Source organism: Zingiber officinale, chromosome 10A (genome assembly GCF_018446385.1).
Source record: "Zingiber officinale cultivar Zhangliang chromosome 10A, Zo_v1.1, whole genome shotgun sequence".
NCBI lineage: Eukaryota > Viridiplantae > Streptophyta > Magnoliopsida > Zingiberales > Zingiberaceae > Zingiber > Zingiber officinale.
The window spans coordinates 80,840,407-80,860,417 of record NC_056004.1 but is presented as its reverse complement, the minus strand read 5'-3'; the positions used below and the strand labels follow the sequence as shown (position 1 = coordinate 80,860,417).

The following is a 20,011-nucleotide window of genomic DNA, read 5'->3' as shown; positions in this document are numbered from 1 at the left end:
GCCAATACTTTAGTCATCATCTATTCATCTCATCGCTCTAATCTGTGATAATGTCAAACAATTAAAAGCGTCAGTCAACCAATCATTAATTGCACTATTGAAATTGCCAACACATTATTTATATACATTATATAATGTGTACAGTCCAAACAAAGCCTATTGTTTTTTCTTAATATATGCATATATTATATATGGTCTTCATGGTATCTTTGGAATATACGTCGGCATCTGCTGAATAAAGTATGAGAAAATAAGATCCTCATCTTTGACATATATGGCAGGAGACAAAGCTATCCATCGCAGTAAATGAGCCATGATTTCTTGCCTAGCTCTCTTTTATCGCTTGTTCAGCTGGTAAATCTCGACGCCCATCATTTAGCCAATTGGGCGGAGTGCCAGCAACTTTATATCTTTGAAAGATCGAGTTTGACCTCGCCGAATAAGGACGTGGAAGGAAAAATAAACATGCATATATAGAATCAACGGTAGAGGAATCACAAGTCAACTGTCGAGTCGAGGATTCGTCGACGCCGGCTATGGGGTCGCGGAGCCCCGACGGAGGCGGATGGGGGGAGATCGAGGTGGTGGAGGAGGCCAACGGAGGCGGCGGCGTCGGCGTTCTTCCTGTGACTCCTTCCTCCAGAAACAACAGCGTGGAGGAGGAGGAGCAGGACATGTACGTGGCGGTGGGGGAGGGGAGCTCGAGCATGGACGCGCTTACGTGGGCGCTGAAGCACGTCGCCCGGCCTTCCGGCATCGTCTACCTCGTGCATGTCTTCCCGGCAGTCCATCACATTCCCACTCCATGTAAGCCCTTCAGACACCTCTGTTTCCTTGATTCTATCGATATGCTTATACCGATCTGCGTCCCAATTGTGGAGACTCCATTTCTCTAGGATTTTTTACTTTATTTCTTGAATCCAAACTGTTTAGATTGATTGTATAGTAGAGAGCTGATTGATTGCAGTAATTTGTATACTACCTCTGCACCACGCAGAGAGCCTTGAATGGCGATAAGGAAAACAGAGAGCATTCGTTCATCTATCCTTTTTGTGATCGGACGGGCGAATGAATCTGTATCCTTAAAATATTTTGACAATTCTTTGTGCGACAAGATCAAATCACATCTAGATTTCTTGTGAAGCCTTTCGTCAGAGATTTGTCTGACCATTCTTGTCGACGAATTAATGGTGGTTACAAAAGGTCGTGACAAATCTATCCTATTCATTGCGTAGTTTTAGGCATGGAAAGTGGACTATGCATCAAAGGAGGTGGATAAATCCAATGAGTCGGAATTGTAGGTTAAATTAGTGAACAGATGTAGTAGACAAGCAAAATGAATTAACTAGGTAGAGTTGAGCTAATGAGTTGGAGGGGTGAGCTCAAAGGCCAAAGGTGTTGGACAATTCAAAGTAGTTAAATGGATTGGATTAGTTGAACGCCAAGTGTGAGCCAAGCAAAATATGGGGAGTAGGTTAACTACATGTGCAAATTAAAAAAAAAATAGGAGAGTTGAATGAGTTGAAAACCTAATGAGTTATGAGGCAAATGTGCTAAGAGGGCAATTTGAACTAGATGACTAAATACAAACATTGCTTTACCAATAAATTTGTTAGTAAAAAGTGTGGTGCTTGTGTGCCTATTCGTATTAAAATTGGCACAACGGAATAGAATAAATAAACAATGCTAACAAAGGATCTTTATATGGTTTGAACCCTGATTCTACTCTACAACTTGACTATCTATTAAGTGATCAAGTCTGTAATCTCGTTGATCCTGTCTGAGAGCTTACGAGATGAAGCGCTGGGCAATGAGAGGCGGTGATGAACTATAATTTTGATGCCGACGAACAGAGGAGGATCCGAGAAAACCACAGCGAACCTCTCGAGAGACTAAATGCAAAATAATAGATCCGAGAAAATCAAAGCGGATCTATGAACAGTACCTTGCAAAAATGAACTACGGCAAGGTACCCTCGTGGAAAGGCGAACTCCGATGAGGAACACAATAAGTCGGTGAAGGCTCGGCAATCTGATGGATGATCTCCTCTTCCTACGCACTATGAGATCAACCAGCAAAGCGTTAGCGACCTAAGACCGGGGTGGGAATCCCTGGCTAGGTCCTCCGACGCTCAAGTCAGTTTCTCGAAAAAGAAGAAGTGCGGAAAAATGAAATTAGGGTTTGATTATGATGCAATGCGTATGTTTGCGTACTTAGCCAGTGGAGAGGATTCTCCTTTTTATTCCACCTCATCTAACTTCCACAGTCATGAGGTGGACCCCAGTTTGTTAGAGTTTGTTACGAGATGACGTAAGCTGAAACTGCATAATAGTTTAAGGAATTTTTTTCTTACCCCAGATGTACCTTCTTTGTCGTTTAACATACCTATGGAGACTTCTAGAACTATTTGCCACCAAATTAATTAAGTTGTCATATGATCACATATTTTTATGGTTCACCTGGTACATGCACATGGTTAGTCACATAAGCTCATTCTATATATATAAGGAATATCTTCTGTTGTACTAGTCTCGGCTGATATTTTATACTCGATCTACTATTTATACCCGACCAGGACTCTACTATTATAAATATGCCAGAAACCGTGTAAGGTTGAAGACCTTTATGCTCGATCGACTTTCCATGCTCGACCGGTCTATTGAGCCCGACCCATTATACCTTATCGACCGAGATTAACCAGTCAGGCGTATATATAAGCATTCTTGACAACTTAAGGTTAAGTACTTATACGTTCGATCGGTCTCTTACATTTGACCAATGTTTGTCTTCCGAACTCATATGCTCGGACGGTATATTACGTTCGATCAGTCTTTGTCTACCGCACGTGCTATGTCTTCATTTTGCATGAAGTTAAGTACTTCTATACTCAGTTGGCTATTTATACTCGACCAGTCTTTGCCTGTCAAAATCATATGCTCGACCGGTCCCTTACGTTTGACCAGTCTTTGCCTTCCGAACTCATATGCTCGGCTGATCCCTTACGTTCGACCAGTCTTTGCCTGCCGAACTCATATGCTCTGTCGACCCATTATATTCGACCGGTCTTTACCTGCCAAACTCCTATGCTCGATCGGCCCATTATACTCGACAAGTCTTTGCCTGCCAAACGTGTAACAACGTTCTTACCTAGTCAAACCCTTTTCTAGGTAGCCTACTATATCCTTATCTTACTCTTTTCCACCTTCCTTATCTTTATTACCCCCTTTTTCTCTCTTGCAAAGGGTCCACTCATCATAACCCATATCACTACCCTCTCCTTCAAGTCTACTCGAAGGAGGTATAGCGGACTGACTAGACCTAAGTCTATTTCTAACCTTTTGATACCTTCTGTGGCAACCCCGTGATAACTTTTACAATGCTCCCATGACTCTTCCTATAGTGATCACGTGACTTCTTTTGGCAAGTTAAATAGAGTTGTTCTCTTGCTTCCTCCCCCATTCACATTTGCTCCTTGTAGTCTTATTTTCCTCCCAAGATTTATCGAGAGTCATGGCTTCAGAACCGGGTAAAATATTCTCCTACCGGGCAAAATATATTCTACCTACCATAGTACCGGGGCACATGTTTACTATCATTGCAGAATTATTTTTCGACCTACCACAGTACTGGGCAAAATATTCTCCCTTCCTTATTGTGGTTACAAAGTTACTAGAAGTGATATCAGAGTTTCATGTGTATACTTGAGAGCCAAAGCATGTGTAAGCACGTAGCTGATTGTGTAAGAAATAACTACATAAGACATTTTGTGTATAAATTTGGGTGGGTTTGAATTTAGTCAAATTTCTAAGTTCTGGCTTGTCTATAAGGAAAATCAGCATCATAGTATGTTGGTATATTCTGAATTTTAACAAGTTATGATTTGCTAATGTTATTTTATATTTTCTTTCCATTCCCTCCTTTATTACACCTAGGAAGTCGAATACCTTTTTCAAAATCTTCTTCTCGTTGATTGGTTCTTCAACGGAATGGGAGTATCGACGATGTACAATGCTGCGGCGCAGATCTAGGCATGATTTGCCTTGTTATGTCCATCATAAATGACTATTTATGGATTTTCGACACGTGTTACCACTTTCTTCCTCCTGACGTAATCGCTCGCACGCTTTTTGGCAACGTCTTATCATATTCTTTCTTTGATAAATCAACGACTACCATTGCGAAGTTTGTTCATATCCAAAGATGTTTTTTATTAGTCAATATTTTCGAAAAACCCTAAACCCTTCATATCCTTACTCCTTCGTCTTTTTCCTCATGCTCTCCGTTGGTGCTATAACTTAGCTTTTGCTGTCCTTCTTTCTTCTCCAGCCTCCCCTTGTCATCCTTCTTCCTAAGGTTTTAGTAAGTCATTTTCTATTCTTATATTTTTGTATGGTTGAAGAATCGTTTTCCGCATGGTATACTCAAACCTCCTCGACCTTTCACAAAGATGATAGGTCTGCTCTCCGTTCCATATATGGAATTCCTAAAGCCTATCGTATTGCTATTCCTGATTATGATTCTCGCTCTCATCTCCCTTCTGAGAATCATGTCACCTTCTTCAAAGAACAAATGGCAACCGGTTTGTGTTTTCCCATTCCCCCTTTTCTAGTGGAAATAAGCTAGTTTTTTTATATCCCCTTGCAACAATTCACCCCCAATTCCTTTCGTTATCTCTGTGGTTTGTTCATGCTCTTCCGCCTCTTTGATATTCTTCTAACACCTTAGAATTTCTTTATGTCCTATCCTAAGAGGTCAGAGCCTGGCGTCTTTTTGTTTCAATCCAGGCCTAAAATGACATTTTTTTGAAGAAATATCCTCTTCCATCAAGAGATGGAAATCACGCTTTTTCTTTGTAAAATTCTCTGAACCCATTCCTTGGTCTGCTTCTTGGAATTCCTCTCTTCCTGCTCTTCCTGACGTGAAGGAATTGCATAGACATGCTTCCTTCACTACTTACTCACAGAAGCTATCAGGTTGTCGTTTATTCATTCACAAATGGATCTGGGATGACCTGCTTTACATTTTTGGATTGAACCCCGTTCAAATAGGGCTTCGTAGCTCCCTTGGTAAGTCACCCTTTGTCTATTACAATCCTTTTTTACTAACTAAGGTATTTTTTTACTTTGTGTAGTGGATGCTCTATTCGAAGCTACAATCGATGGGCAGTTGTGTTTGGCGGAAGAGGTGGTTAAAGCCAAGGAGCAGGAACTCCTTGCTGCACTTGGTCAGCCCTCTTCGTCAAAAGCCCTCGCTATCACAAAGGACGCTTCTGTTGACGCAGCGGGGCCGACAAGAGGGGAGGGGTGAATTGCCTGCAAATCAAAGATACCCTCCTCAAACTTTTCAACTCTAAAATAATAACAACAATAATAATAAGAAAATAAAATAAAGAAAAGCAGGAAGACTCAACGAGTTGACTTGGTTACAACCAAGAAGGTTGTTAATCCAAGGCGGTTGAAAAAGCGCAATAAGAAAGTCTCCTTCTCTGAAGGCGGAGAAACCTTTTACACACTTGAAGTTCAGGCAGTTGCTTAAAAGTTGAATATAGAGTTGATTCAAGAGATGATTCAAGCTTTTGGACCAAGGCTATATTTATAGCCTTGGTCAGGGCGCCCCGAAGGGTTTCGGGCATCCTGGGGGGATAAAACTTTATCCCCTATGCACAGATTACGGTTTGACCGCGATCTGGATTAAATTCGGGCCCGGGTACCCGGAAGGGTTCCGGGCGCCCCAGATTGTTTCGGGCACCTGGAATGGTTCCGAGCGCCCGGAAGGGTTGACGTTTTCGTCCGGGGCCTCTACTCCGGTTCAGCTTGCCTCGGTCCTGATCTTCTGCTTCGGCTCCGCTCGCTTGGTTGATCTCGGCCATCCGGAATAGGGCTCACCCGAACCCAACTTCCGGCCTTCTCCTCGAGCAGGCTTCTTGTCTCTCGAACGTCGTGAACGTTCTTCTCATCCACCGGTGTACTCTTCCGCAACTTTTTCATTCTTCGGACGTACCGAGCCCGTCGGCTCCCTTCTTGTGTTGTCCTTCTCGCTAGCTGCATCTTCTGCTTGACTTCCTATGCTCCTAAGCTCCTGCACACTTAGACACAAGGATCAAATAACAAGCAGGACCTAACCTAACTTGGTTGATCATATCAAAATAACCACAGGGTCCAACAGCTTCTATTTCTCAAGATGCAGTTCTAGAAGGGAACCCTCCTGAACTTCCCACGATTGTTGAGCTTGTCTCCCCTTCGGCTTTCGAAAAATCTCCTTCAAAAGCTCCCACCAATAAAAAAAGTAAGTTGACCCTTGCTCCATCCCCGAAATAGAAATCTATTTCTCATTCTGAAGACCTTCCCCCTTTTGATGCTACTCCTCCTTCTCCTAATCTCCCTCTATCAGCCCTTTATCCACTCTTGTTCATTCTTCATCGAACACCCCAGCTATTCCCAGTGGCAGTTCTTTACCTCCCTTTTTTTATGAATTTTCCTGAACAAATGACCTCCCCCCCCCCCCCCCCCCCCCGACTCACCATACATTATTTACTATCCTCCTTCGATTCAGACTTCTTTGTCTTCCACTTCTTCCCTTACTGCTACTTTACCTATACTCTTGGGAGGGTCTTTCACCATTGCTGGGGAGGAGGTACGCCGATTATTTGAAGGAATCGACTACTCTGAAATGTCTGATAAATTTTTTCTCGAGGAGATGAAGGTACCCTTATTCTCCTTTACAATCCTATTTTCTTATGTATCCTCTTAATGGCCATTTTTCTACAACGCTAGATATACAACATGAGCATAGCCCATTTGCTACACACCTTGATCCAAGAAAACGTAGGGCTGAAGAAACAGGTCTCCGAGCTATCCCCTGACCAGGTGGACGAGAAACCAAAGGGTCTGTCTGCCCAATTAGAAGAGGCCCGCCAATCACTCAAGACTGAGACTGAGTAATCTCGCCAATATAAAGCTAATGTGGAGGGTCTTCAGTCTCAGCTATTATCAGCCAATGCCCGTGGTGATGAGCTCTTTTCCAAGCTGGAGAAATACACCTCGGAGCTTGCTCAATTGTCCTCCCAACTACAATTGTTAAAGGACACCCATGCAACCTCACTGGCGGAACAATTATCTACTTTGTCCTGTTTAGTTTTTTGCTCCGAGTGAGTTTAAGCTGCACATGTAAAGATCAAAGTACTATGATATCTCGGTCAGGAAACCATTCCCAAGCGGATTTGAATTGACATTTGAAGGTTGAAATGCTGATATATTTCGACTGAGAATGTATTCCCGAGTGAATCTGAATTGATATCTTTCAGTCGGGAGTGTATTTCCGAGAGAATCTGAAATTAATATATCTCGGTCCGAAATGTATTCTCGAGCGAACCTGAAATAATACTTGAAGGCCAGGAAGTGAATATATCTCGATCGGGAATGTACTCCCGAACGAATCTGAAATTAATATATTTCGGTCGGTAGTGTATTCCCGAGCGAACCTGAAATTAATATATTTCGATCGGGAGTGTATTCCCGAGCGAACCTGAAATAATACTTGAAGGCTAAGAGGTGGATATATTTCGATCGGGAATGTGCTTCCGAGCGAATCTGAACTTAATATATTTCGGTCGGGAGTGTATTTTCGAGTGAATCTGAAATTAATATATCTCGGTTGGGAATGTATTCCCAAGCGAACCTGAAATAATACTTGAAGGCCAAGAGGTGGATATATTTCGGTCGGGAATGTGCTTCCGAGCTAATTTGAAATTAATATATTTCGGTCGGGAGTGTATTTCCGAGCAAATTTGAAATTAATATATCTCGGTCGGGAATGTATTCCCGAGCGAACTTGAAATGATACTTGAAGGCCAATATGTGGATATATTTCGATCGGGAATGTGCTTCCAAGCGAATCTGAACTTAATATATTTCGGTCGGGAGCGTATTCCCGAGCGAGCTTGCCTTTGCTTAGAGTTTAAAGTCTTCAGCTAATTTGATGAGAGTCAAACCATTCTCTTCTCGGGATATCCTAGTTAACCATTGCCGAGTGGAGGAGGCACGGTCAAACTATTACGGATTTAAAGTCTCCGGTTCCCCTTAAGGAAGCTAGGTTGGTCACTCCTTAAGGTCCCCGATTGACTATTACTGAGCGGAGGAAGCACGCTCGAACAACACTGAGTGGAGGAAGCACGCTAAACTATTAGGGGTTTAAAGTCTCCGATTCCCCTTAAGGAAGTCAGGTCGGTCACTGCTTAAGGTCCCCGATCGACTATTACTGAGCGGAGGAAGCATGCTCGAACAGTATTGAGCGGGGGAAGCATGCTCAACTATTAGGGATTTAAAGTCTCCGGTTCCCCTTAAGGAAGGCAGGCTGGTCACTCCTTAAGGTCCCCGATTGACTATTATTGAGCGGAGGAAGCACGCTCGAATAGTACTAAGAGGAGGAAACACACTCAACTATTAGGGGTTTAAAGTCTCCGATTCCCTTAAGGAAGCCAAGTCGGTCACTCCTTAAGGTCCCCGATCGATTATTACTGAGCGAAAGAAGCACGCTCAAATAACACTGAGCGGAGGAAGCACGCTCAACTATTAGGAATTTAAAGTCTCCAGTTCTCCTCAAGGAAGCCAGGTTGGTCACTCCTTAAGGTCCCCGATCGACTATTACTGAGCGGAAGAAGTACGCTCGAACAGCATTGAGCGGAGGAAGCATGCTCAAGTATTAGGGGTTTAAAGTTTCCTGTTTTTCGTAAGGAAGCCAGGTCAGTCACTCCTTAAGATCCCCGATCGACTATTACTATGTGGAGGAAGCATGCTCGAACAGCACTGAGCAAAGGAAGCACGCTCAACCATTAGGGGGGTTAAAGTCTCCGGTTCTCCTTAAGGAAGCCATGTCGATCACTCCTTAAGGTCCCTGATCGACTATTACTGAGCAGAGGAAGCACGCTCGAATAAAGAATCGCTTGATTTATTCCAGTAAATGTATGTATTGACTAAAGAGCATATGCCTGCATTTTTTCATTATATCCAAAAATCAAATGGAATATATAGACAAATTACAGGCGTACTTGTTATGCTCTGTATGATTGCAAGTGATTTGCACTCCAAGGCCTATTAAAATTCCTTCCTTCTGAGTCTTGGAGATAGTAAGAGCCTGAGGCCAGCTTTTGTACAACTTTATATAGTCCTCCCCATTGAGGTGCTAGTTTAGTAACATCTCCCACAGGTTTAATTTGATTCCACACTAAATCCCCTACTTGAAAGAATCAGGGGATAACTCTCTTGTTATAATTTTACCTCATTCTTTGATGGTATGGTGTAAGGCGAGTTGCTGCCTTGTCATGGGCTTCTTCTATCAAATCTAACTCCATAAGATGCCGACCTGCATTATCTTCGTCATATAACTGTCTTCGATCAGATTCCACCCCAACCTCAATTGGGACAACTGCTTCTCCCCGTACACTAACTGGAATGGAGTTATCCCTGTGGCCTCTCGAGAAGTGGTACGGTAAGCCCATAGCACACTAGGTAACTCATCTACCCAACTACCACCAACATGATCTAATTTAGTTTTAAGTCCTCTGATGATTTCTCTGTTTGTTACTTCTGCTTGCCCGTTACTCGGTGGATATGCCACGGAGGTGAATGCCTGTGTAATGCCATATCCTGCACACTAATCTCCGATTCTCTATCCATGAAATTGTCTTCCATTATCATAAACTAATTTATGGGGGAATACCAAATCTGTAAATAACGTGTTGCCACAAGAATTTGATAATCGCATTTTCAGTAATTCTTGCTAAGGGTTCAGCTTCTACCCATTTTGAAAAGTAATCCACAACTACCAATAGAAACATTCTCTGAGCTGTTGCCAAGGGGAATAAATCCACTATATCCATACCCCATTGATCAAAAGGGCAAGAGACTATAGAGGTTTTCAATAGTTGAGTAGGATGATGTAGGATATTTTGGTGCTTCTGATAGGACATACACGTTCTCACGAGTTGCACTGCGTCCTCTTGTAAAGTGGGCCAAAAATACCCGGCCAGTAATATTTTACGGGCTAGAGATCATCCCCCAATATGGCTACCACATGAACCTTGATGAACTTCTTGTAGAATATATTGTATGTCTTCTGGTCCAATGCATTTGAGCAAGGGACTAGAGAAAGCCCTCTTGTAGAGGTGATCTCCTATCAGGGTATATCGAGCAGCTTTCTTTTTAAAAACTCTAGCTTATTCGGCATTTGCTGGTAAGACTCCCTGTTGTAAAAATAATATGATTGGTGCTCTCCAGTCGCCCTCTATTTCCGTGTCAGCCTGCCTTTCAATACAAGATACCAACACTGTCTGTTCTACTGGTCGATCTAAATTCCAAGGCACCATTGCTGACATAAGCTTTGACAATTCATCAGCCACTTGATTCTCTGATCGAGGAATTTTCTGTATATTTACTTCTTGGAATGTAGCTTTCAGTTTATCAAATGCTTCTGCATATAACTTTAGTCGATCATTACTGATTTCAAAGTTACCTATCAACTGTTGTGCTGCCAACTGCGAATCAGAATAAATCCACACTCGAGCAGCTCCCACATGCCGAGCTACTTGTAAACCGACTATCAATACTTCATATTCTGCCTCATTGTTGGTGGCCCTATAATTCAGTCGGACAGAAAGTTGAACCCGATCTTCCCTCGGAGATATGAGAAGAATATCAATTCCACTGCCTTGCTTAGTAGCAGACCCGTCCACATAAACTTTCCAAATCCCTTCCTCTTCTGGACTTTGCACTTCTATTATGAAATCTTCCAGGGCTTGTGCTTTAATGGCTGAACGAGGTTGATACTGTATGTCATACTCACTAAGTTTAGTCATCCATTTGATAATCGCCCGGATGCTTTCGGATTGAGAAGCACTCGACCGAGAGTACTATTAGTTAGTACTATGATTGCGTGCGATAAGAATTAAGGACGCAATCTTCAAGATGTCAGGACCAATGCATAAGCAAATTTCTTGAGTGTAGTATACGTACACTCGGCTCCTTTCAATAGATGACTTGAAAAATACACTGGTTGTTGTTCCTTACCCTCTTGTCTCACCAGTACTGAGCCTACAGCATGCTCATTTGCTGAAAGATAGACCCACAAAGTTTCTCCTACTATAGGCTTAGCTAATACAGGTAGGGTTGACAAATAGTCCTTCAACTCCTGAAACGCTTTATCACATTCCTCATCCCATTGGAATTTAGTAGCCTTCTGGAGTATCTTGAAGAAGTGGAAACTTCAATCAGCCAATCTAGAGATGAAATGAGACAGTGCAGTGATTCATCCAGTCAACCTTTGAGCCTCTTTAATATTGCGTGGAAGATCCGTATACTGGATTGCTCAAACCTTGGTAGGGTTTGCTTCTATCCCTCACTTAGTCACCATATAGCCCAGGAACTTGCCACTCCTAGCCCCAAATAAACATTTGTAGGGATTGACTTTAAGTTCGTACTGCCGCAGAGTTCTGCACGTCTCTTCTATATTCTTGCATAGGTCGCTAGCCTGAAGAGATTTAATCAATATGTCATCTAGATAAACTTCCATATTTCTTCCAATTTGTTGTTTGAAAACCTTGTTCATGAGCCTTTGATAAGTTGCCCCTGCATTCTTTAGTCCGAAAGGCATAATATTATAACAATAAGTACCCTCAGCTATTATAAAACTAACATTTTCCTGATCATCCTTGGCGAGAGGGACATGGTGATAGCCCTGATAGGCGTCCAGCATACAGATATACTCACATCTGGCCGTAGAATCCACCACTTAGTCAATGCGAGGCAGAGGATAATAATCTTTCGGACAAGCTTTGTTGAGATCCCAAAAATTAATGCATACTCTCCACTTATTTCCCTGTTTAGATACCAGGACTACATTTGTCAACCAACTAGGGAATTGTACTTCCCAAATATAACCTGCTTCTAGTAGTTTATCTACCTCCTCCTTGATGATTTGGTTCTGGTCAGCCCCAAAGTCTCTCTTCTTTTGTTTGACAGGCCGAGCATCAGGATGAACATGTAATGCATGTTCCATCACGAGTGGAGATACTCCTGTGACCTCCTTGGGGGTCCATGCAAACACATCACTATTCTGAACCAAGCACTGTATCAGCTCGGTCTTGAGTGGAAGATCCAGATCAGCGACAATGTAGGTCATAGCTTCTGCTCGCCCGACCTATATCTGCACTTCTTCTTTCTCTTCATATATCAGGTCGGGCGGTTTCTCCTAGATAGCGTTGACCTCCATCCTTTGAGCTTTGCGGGCAGTATTGGCCTCCGTCCGAATGATCTCCAGATAACATTTTTGTGCTAATAGTTGATCTCCGCGGACTTCTCCAACTTGATCATCAATAGGGAACTTAACCTTCTGGCAAAAAGTAGAAATGACCACTCGAAACTTGTTCAAAGCCGGTCGACCCAATATGACATTGTATGCAGAGGGTGCATCCACTACCATGAAATAAGATATTCTAGTCCTCATTAGAGGCTCCTCTCCTAAAGAGATGGCCAATTTTATTTGGCTGAGTGGCTGCACTTCATTCCCAGTGAAACCATAAAGAGGAGTCACCATGGGCTAAAGCTCGCTAGGATCTATCTGCAGTTGATCAAAGGCTTTCTTGAAGATAATATTGACAGAACTTCCAGTATCAATGGAAGTACGAAAAATATTGTAATTAGCTATGACAGCCTTGATTATTAGTGCATCATTATGGGGTACTTCTACCCCCTCCAGATATTTAGGACGAAAACTAATCTCTGGTCCCGCTGTTTTTTCCGCGCTATATCCCACAACATGGATTTGTAACCGTCGGGCGTGCGATTTTCTCACCCAGTTTGAATCACCATCCTTAGGTCCACCCGTGATTATGTTTATATTACCTTGGGCGGCGTTACTTCGATTTTTTTCCTGTCGAGCTGTTGTCATCTCGGGATGCGTTAGTTCGGTCATTCTAGATGGCCCGCCTGGTAGTTGCAGCGTCCGCTGTTGTGGCTCAGTCGCCTGGTATTCCAACTTAAGCAGACTATTTTGCCTTTGATAGGTTTGTCGGTTGGGAGATCATCGGCGATACCGATTGTTATTTGTCCGCTGGTTCTTCAGGGCAAAATAATTTTCAGTGTAATGCGTACTTGACATATGGTAGGTACACCACCTTCTTGGGGCATCTTGTGGCATTTCCATATGCTGGGGCCTATGCTCAGGCTGGCGATGTGGCGGAGGAACCACACGAGGTCCTCTTGGTGGATGAACAGGAGGTGTAGAGACTTGTCATTATTTGGCCTTGAAGCAGGTACCACATTTTCTTTTTGGCGCGCAACTTGGGCTTCTTCCACATTGATGAACTCAATAGCTCTCTCAATTAATAAATTAAAGTTGGTTGGAGGATTACGTACCAAATCCTTGAAGAAATCATTATCATTAAGCCCTTGAGAGAAAGCGCTCACTAAAATTTCAGTAGTAGCATTGGAGACATCAATAGCTACTTGATTAAATCTTTTAATGTATGCTCTGATGCTTTCCTTAGGCCCCTGTTTAATAAAAAAAAGCTCCAAGGGGTCTTATCATACCTTCTGTTGCTGGAGAAATGATGAAAAAATACTTTACGGAAATCTTTAAAGCGTCTGATGGAATTTTCTGGAAATCTCTGAGCTGCTCCTCCCAGAGTAGTGAGAAACATTCGACATTTGACCCCGTCAGTGAATTGCTGTAGCAGAGCCGTACTCTCAAATTTAGACAGGTGATCTTCTGGATCAGTGGTCCCAGAATATTCTCCAATATTTAAGCTCTGATAGAGTTTGGGTAGCGGATCGTTAAAAACTCTTTGAGAGAACGGAGTAACAATTCTCTCCGAGGAGCTATCACTGGTTACTGCTTTCCCTCTGCACTTTTCTTTCACAGGTGCTTCATCAGAGGATTCTTGAAGCGCCACTTTTCGTCCTCCTTGTTCCAAAGGAGTATGAAAGCATGCACGGGGATGTATAGTGGGAGAAACAGGAACAGGAGGGATGTAAGCGACGTCATCTTTTTCCATACCTCTGTTTCTCCGGCGATCCGTAGTTGAAACTACTGGATTTATTGCGACCGGTAAAGTGCCTCCAGTATTCGCTTGCTGTTACTGTTATTGTTGTAATGCCTTTTGAACCATGGAATTGATGAGTAATTCTAGATCCTCTTGAGTCAGAGTGATAGTATTGCGTTTTCCAGTGTCCTCCATCACGTAGTCTCAGATTCAGGTGAGAATTTCCACAAACGACGCCAAATTTGATCCTGTCTGAGAGTTTGCGAGATGAAGCGCTGGGCAATGAGAGGCGATGATGAACTATAATTCTGATGCCGACGAATAGAGGAGGATTTGAGAAAACCACAATGGACCTCACGAGAGCCTAAATGCAAAATAATAGATCCGAGAAAACCAAAACGGATATGTGAACAGTACCTAGCAAAAATGAACTCCGGCGAGGTACCCTCGTGGAAAGGCAAACTTCGATGAGGAACACAATAAGTCGGCGAAGGCTCCGTGATCTGATGGATGATCTCCACTTTCTACGCACTATGAGACCAACCAGCAAAGCATTAGCGACCTAAGACCGAGGTGAGAATCCCTGGCTAGGCCCTCCGACGCTCAAGTTAGTTTCTCGAAGAAGAAGAAGTACGGAAAAATGGAATTAGGGTTTGATTCTGATGCAATGCGTATGTTTGCGTACTTAGCCAGTGGAGAGGATTCCCCTTTTTATTCCACCTCATCTAACCTCCGCCGTCATGAGGTGGACCCCGATTTGTTAGAGTTTGTTAGGAGATGACGTAAGCCGAAACTGCAATAATAGTTTAAGGAATCTTTTTCTTATCCTAGATGTACCTTTTTAGTCGTTTAGCATACCTGTGGAGACTTCTAGAAGCTATTTGCCACCAAATTAATTAAGTTGTTATGCACATGTCCCATGGGGTTATTCGGAGTGGTTAGTGCATAGAAGATTGCCCAATGAGATCGTGGGTTCGAATCGCGGGGTTGTCAGGGCGTAAATCCTTGGTCCTCGTGTCTCTCTTCCCACTACGTACTAGCTTCTCCGATTACAGTGATTAACCTCCCTCGTGATGGCCTTGGGCAAGGTACAATGGGGGCGCTGGGGGCGAGCGTTATTTCCTTTTTTTTCCCAATGGTTAGTCACATAAGCCCATACTATATATATGAGGAATATCTTCTGTTGTACTAGTCTCGGCCGGTATTTTATACTCGATCTACTATTTATACCCGACAAGGACTCTACTATTATAAATATGCCAGAAACCGTGTAAGGTTGAAGACCTTTATGCTCGATCGACTTTCCATGCTCGACCGGTCTATTGAACCCGGCCTATCATACCTTATCGACCGAGATTAACCAGTCGGACATATATATAAGCATTATGGACAGCTTAAGGTTAAGTGCTTATACGTTCGATCGATCTCTTACATTTGACCGATATTTGTCTACCGAACTCATATGCTCAGACGGCTTATTACGTTCGATCGGTCTTTGTCTGCCGCACGTGCTATGTCTTCATTTTGCATGAAGTTAAGTACTTCCATACTCAGTTGGCTATTTATACTCGGTCAGTCTTTGCCTGCCAAAATCATATGCTCGGACGGTCCCTTATGTTTGACCAGTCTTTGCTTGCCGAACTCATATGCTCGACCGGTCTCTTATGTTCGACCAGTCTTTACCTATCGAACTCATATGCTTGGTCGGCCCATTATATTCGACCAGTCTTTGCCTACCAAACTCATATGCTCGCCCGACCCATTATACTCGACCAGACTTTGCCTACCAAATGTGTAACAATATTCTTACCTAGTCAAACCCTTTTCTGGGTAGCCTACTATATATATCCTTATTTTACTCTTTTCCGCCTTCCTTGTCTTTATTGCCCCCTTTTTCTCTCCTACAAAGGGTCCATTCATCATAACTCATATTACTCGCTATGAAAAATCTCCTTGAATAAGATGGAGGAATCTCGTATTGAGAATTTATATTCTTTGTAAGATAGTACTTTAAGAATAAAAAAGATGTTATCGTGCTTATGGAAGGTGCCTTTTGATACACCTAGTTATTTTTATCTAGGCCACACAAAGCAGGCATATCAGTGTGATTTTCATGCAAAGTTGCTGAGAAAAAACATGCCCAATGGTTATATAAAGAGGCCCTCTTTTATACGATCTTAATGGTATTGATAAGATCTTATTGGTATTTTAGTCAACTAACATAACTCTGATTGACTCAAATCATTTTTTTTATTCAATTTATAGAATTGGTGTGGCGACTAAAAGGGGAGTTAATAGTCATAATCTAGAATTAAACAATCTTAAACTCAAGAGAAAGATTAGTTCAATGTTGGTTACGCATCATAAATGTAATATGCAATAATAGAAACAAAAAATGCTAACACAACTGTTTTACATGGTTTAGACCTGTAAGTCGAATCACCCTTCGAATTACACATCTTTTCTCATTCTCAAAGGCGGAGAAACCTCTCACGGAACTTCTTACAACAAAAACAAACAAATCAAGCTTGTGTAAATAAAACAACAATTACACAAACAATGAGAGCAATTTGAATGTGGAACCCTTTTTCTAATATATTTCTCAAACCTTTCTGCCATCCTCTTGCCCCTTTATAACCTTCAAGTTTGTTTCAAACAAGCTTCAATTTATTATTTTGCATAATTCTAGTAGACTTATCCTTTTCTAGTTGACTAGTTTTCTGATTGCATAAACTTTTGCCTAATAACAAATACTTTAATCGATTGAACTTAATTCTAGTTTACTGAACTATTTGATCATGTAAGCCAAATAACAACTACGACCTTTCTCAATCGAGTTAATAGTCTTCTTGTAGTTAAAAAGGTGAATATGCTCGCCCCCAGTGCCCTCGCCAACTCGTCCCAGGACCAACACGGAGGAGGTAAATCACGGGCGGCTACTAGCCTTTGGAATACTAACTAGTACACATAAGAGAGGTATTACTTCGGCTTTGTCGAGATTTGAACCCTAGACCTCATTGTAACAATACCTCATGCGCTAGCCACTAGACCCATCCGAGGGGACGAGTTAATACTCTTCTTATGACTTATGTAGTGAGTTCAATTGACTACCCAATTCATTAAACTCACTTTGGTCAACTGCTGTAATTGACTCCCAAATATAATAGAGAGTAATAGATTTGCACAAGGAAGGCCTTCAATTGACTTAGCTTCCTTAGTTGATTACTGTTACATTTAGTTGATTTCACTTCAAACACAACCCTTCTCTTTATGAGCAAAACTTCTTTAGTTGACTCTCTATTTAGCTCATCATATCAGTCGAGTACTGATATCAAATTGTAGTCTACTTGATCATTAACTATAATTAAACTATGGTTGAATTCTCACCTAAATTAGAATTTCTCAAAACCCAAAACATAGGTTACTTGAAGACTCTAGTAACTCCTATTTTTGGTATCTTTCGAATCAACAAGTTTTAAAAGATTGTTTCCAGTATTCATGCTCGAATCAACGGAATCAATAGATCTTGTAGGATAATCGCTATACTATCTGGCTTAAATGACTAACCACATATCTAATAGCAACCTTTTAAGGGACTAAACAATAAGTATCAAAGTATAAAGTATGTATAGTTCTCTTATAAAATGGATAGTAATTATACTCATCTACATATTAATACTATTGTATAGTCTATATCTTATTCTTAACATTATCATTACTGGTGACCTTTTCACAATATTGTTGTATACTTTAGGGTTGTTTCACATTTCTCTTAATTTGTCACTAAAGCAGTGATCTTATTAGCATTTTATATTACAATATCTTCCAATTAAACAAACTCAATGAGTTAGTTAATAGAAGAGTAATCTCATTAATTAAAGACTCCATTATACTTTTTAGTAGGAATGCTACCAAGAGATCAAGTGAGCCAAGCACAAGTGAACAGTTACTTGGATCAAGAAAGAGTCAAACGACGAGACATGCTGCAAAAGTTTCTAGCTGAATGCCAAAAGTCCAGGGTAATTAAATTATTTTGAGTGTAGTTGTTCAAAGTTAGGGAAAAGATTAATAGCAAATTCCTGTCTTATTTCGATGTACATTATGATCAGATGAACTTTGACACTCATCTCATTGAGAGTGACCAAATTGTGAAGGCCGTTGCTGAACTCATTGAGGTTCTCCACATCAAAAGGTTGATTGTTGGGGTCAACAAATCCAACTTACGGTGAAGTACATAACTGTGCATGTATATGCCTAAGTCAAAAGAAAATCTCTCACTTTTGTTGCATGCATTATCTATGTACGTTCAGGAAGATGAAGAAAGCAAGCTGTAAAGCAGTACAGATACAGAAAAGTGCAGCTCAGTACTGCGAGGTGAAGATCATATGCGAGGGAAGAGAAGTCAGAGATCCTGAGCAATCTACAGTAATTTCCCCGGCTGCTGAATCCCTCAGCCATGATAAGAACACTACTGATGGAAAGAGAACTAATGACGAGGTAAGTGAAGCAAAGCAAGGTGCAGTTTCTTGTAGTTGCTTTTCTGTAAAGTTGTTGTGAGTTTAAGTGGAGTGTGGAGAAAAGACTGTTATTGTCTGTTTGATCTTTTCATTCCAATGACTATTTCTTCACATTTTTATGTATGATCAAGTTAAGTCCTCGTGGGTTAATAAGAATTTTTTTTATAATCGGTGTTCGTGCTTAGGTCAGTTAATCCTGAAGGTAAAAAATCTTCTCTTTTTATAATAAATTTGACTTTCCATAGTATATCATAAACGATGTACAGTTAGGGCATACAGTTACTGATAATTTTTATGACACATTCAATCAAGTGTGCTACAAATATTATTATTAAAATATAATATTAACAACTTACATAGCGTGTTGTTGGTATTATTGTACTTATATAAATGCCAGCATTTAAAAAATATGCGCCATCAATAAATATTATTTACGACATGCAAAAAATAGATGGCGTTAATAATGTTTAAAAATTTAAGAATTTTTAAATCTCTAAACCTTCTACACACCTTTCGTTGAATACTTTCTGCCAAAACTATCTTGTTGAATACCAAAACCCTCCGCTAACCTCTCCCCCAAAATCTTTCAGCGACAAACCCTAAACTCCTTCTCTGTCGAACATCTCCACCCAACCTCTCCGGTGAAACCCTCTCTACTGAACATCTCCACCCAACCCCTCTTCGTCGAACTCCTCTCCACGAATCTATCGCTGAAGCCCTCTCTATCGAATTCGTCTTCATTTTGTTAGCATAACATATATCTTCAGGAATCTGAATATGCATATGTAAATTAAGTTTAACATATTACCACTACAAAAAAAAACTATTTTTTTTTGACAAATTTGGCGACGAATTTTTAAAATAAATTTGTTGCAAAAATTATTTGGGACGAAATTGACGACAAATATTTTTCGTCGCAGAAAACTCGTCCCAAAATATTTGCGATGAAAAAATATAATTTGTTGCCAATTTTGTGATGAAAATAAAATTCGTTGTAAAATTTGTTGCAAATATTGTAAACTTTTGAAGTGCATATTTGTGACAAAAATATGATTCGTTGCAGATTTTGCAACGAATTATTATATTTGTTGTTGATTTTTGTGAGGAAAATAAGAATTCGTCGCAAATTTTGCGACGAATTCTTATTTTTGTCGCAGAGTTAGCTAAAGACCACAAAACTTAAATACTTAGATTTGAAACAACTTTTGATTTTTGCAATGATTTTCAAAGTCGTCATAGAATTCGTCGCAAAATCTGCGATAAACATAAAAGTTTGTTTCAAATTCTGCGACAACTTTTCAGATTCATCGCAGAATCTGTGATGAATCTGGAAATTTGTTGCAAAAATCTACGACACATCTAATAATTTGTCGCAAATTCTGTGACAAATTTTCATACTCGTTGCAGAATCTTCTAGTATTTATCCGGTAAATTACGATAGTTTTGCGATGAAAATATT

The 20,011-nt window shown here is 41.0% G+C and overlaps 1 protein-coding gene across 2 annotated transcripts; it reads left to right on the top strand.

The window, feature by feature from the left end:
* The first annotated feature begins 335 nt into the window (after positions 1-335).
* Positions 336-18,720, top strand: LOC122027573 (U-box domain-containing protein 35-like). Of its 2 annotated transcripts, none has more exons than XM_042586559.1 (4): positions 336-807; positions 17,936-18,054; positions 18,145-18,227; positions 18,346-18,720. In XM_042586559.1, the coding sequence occupies exons 1-4, from the start codon at positions 537-539 to the stop codon at positions 18,590-18,592; spliced, it is 720 nt and encodes a 239-aa protein (XP_042442493.1). In that variant the 5' UTR covers positions 336-536; the 3' UTR covers positions 18,593-18,720. The 2 variants fall into 2 exon arrangements, with proteins under 2 accessions (XP_042442493.1, XP_042442491.1); XM_042586557.1 differs by having other exon boundaries at positions 353-807; positions 18,145-18,260.
* Positions 18,721-20,011: the final 1,291 nt, after the last annotated feature.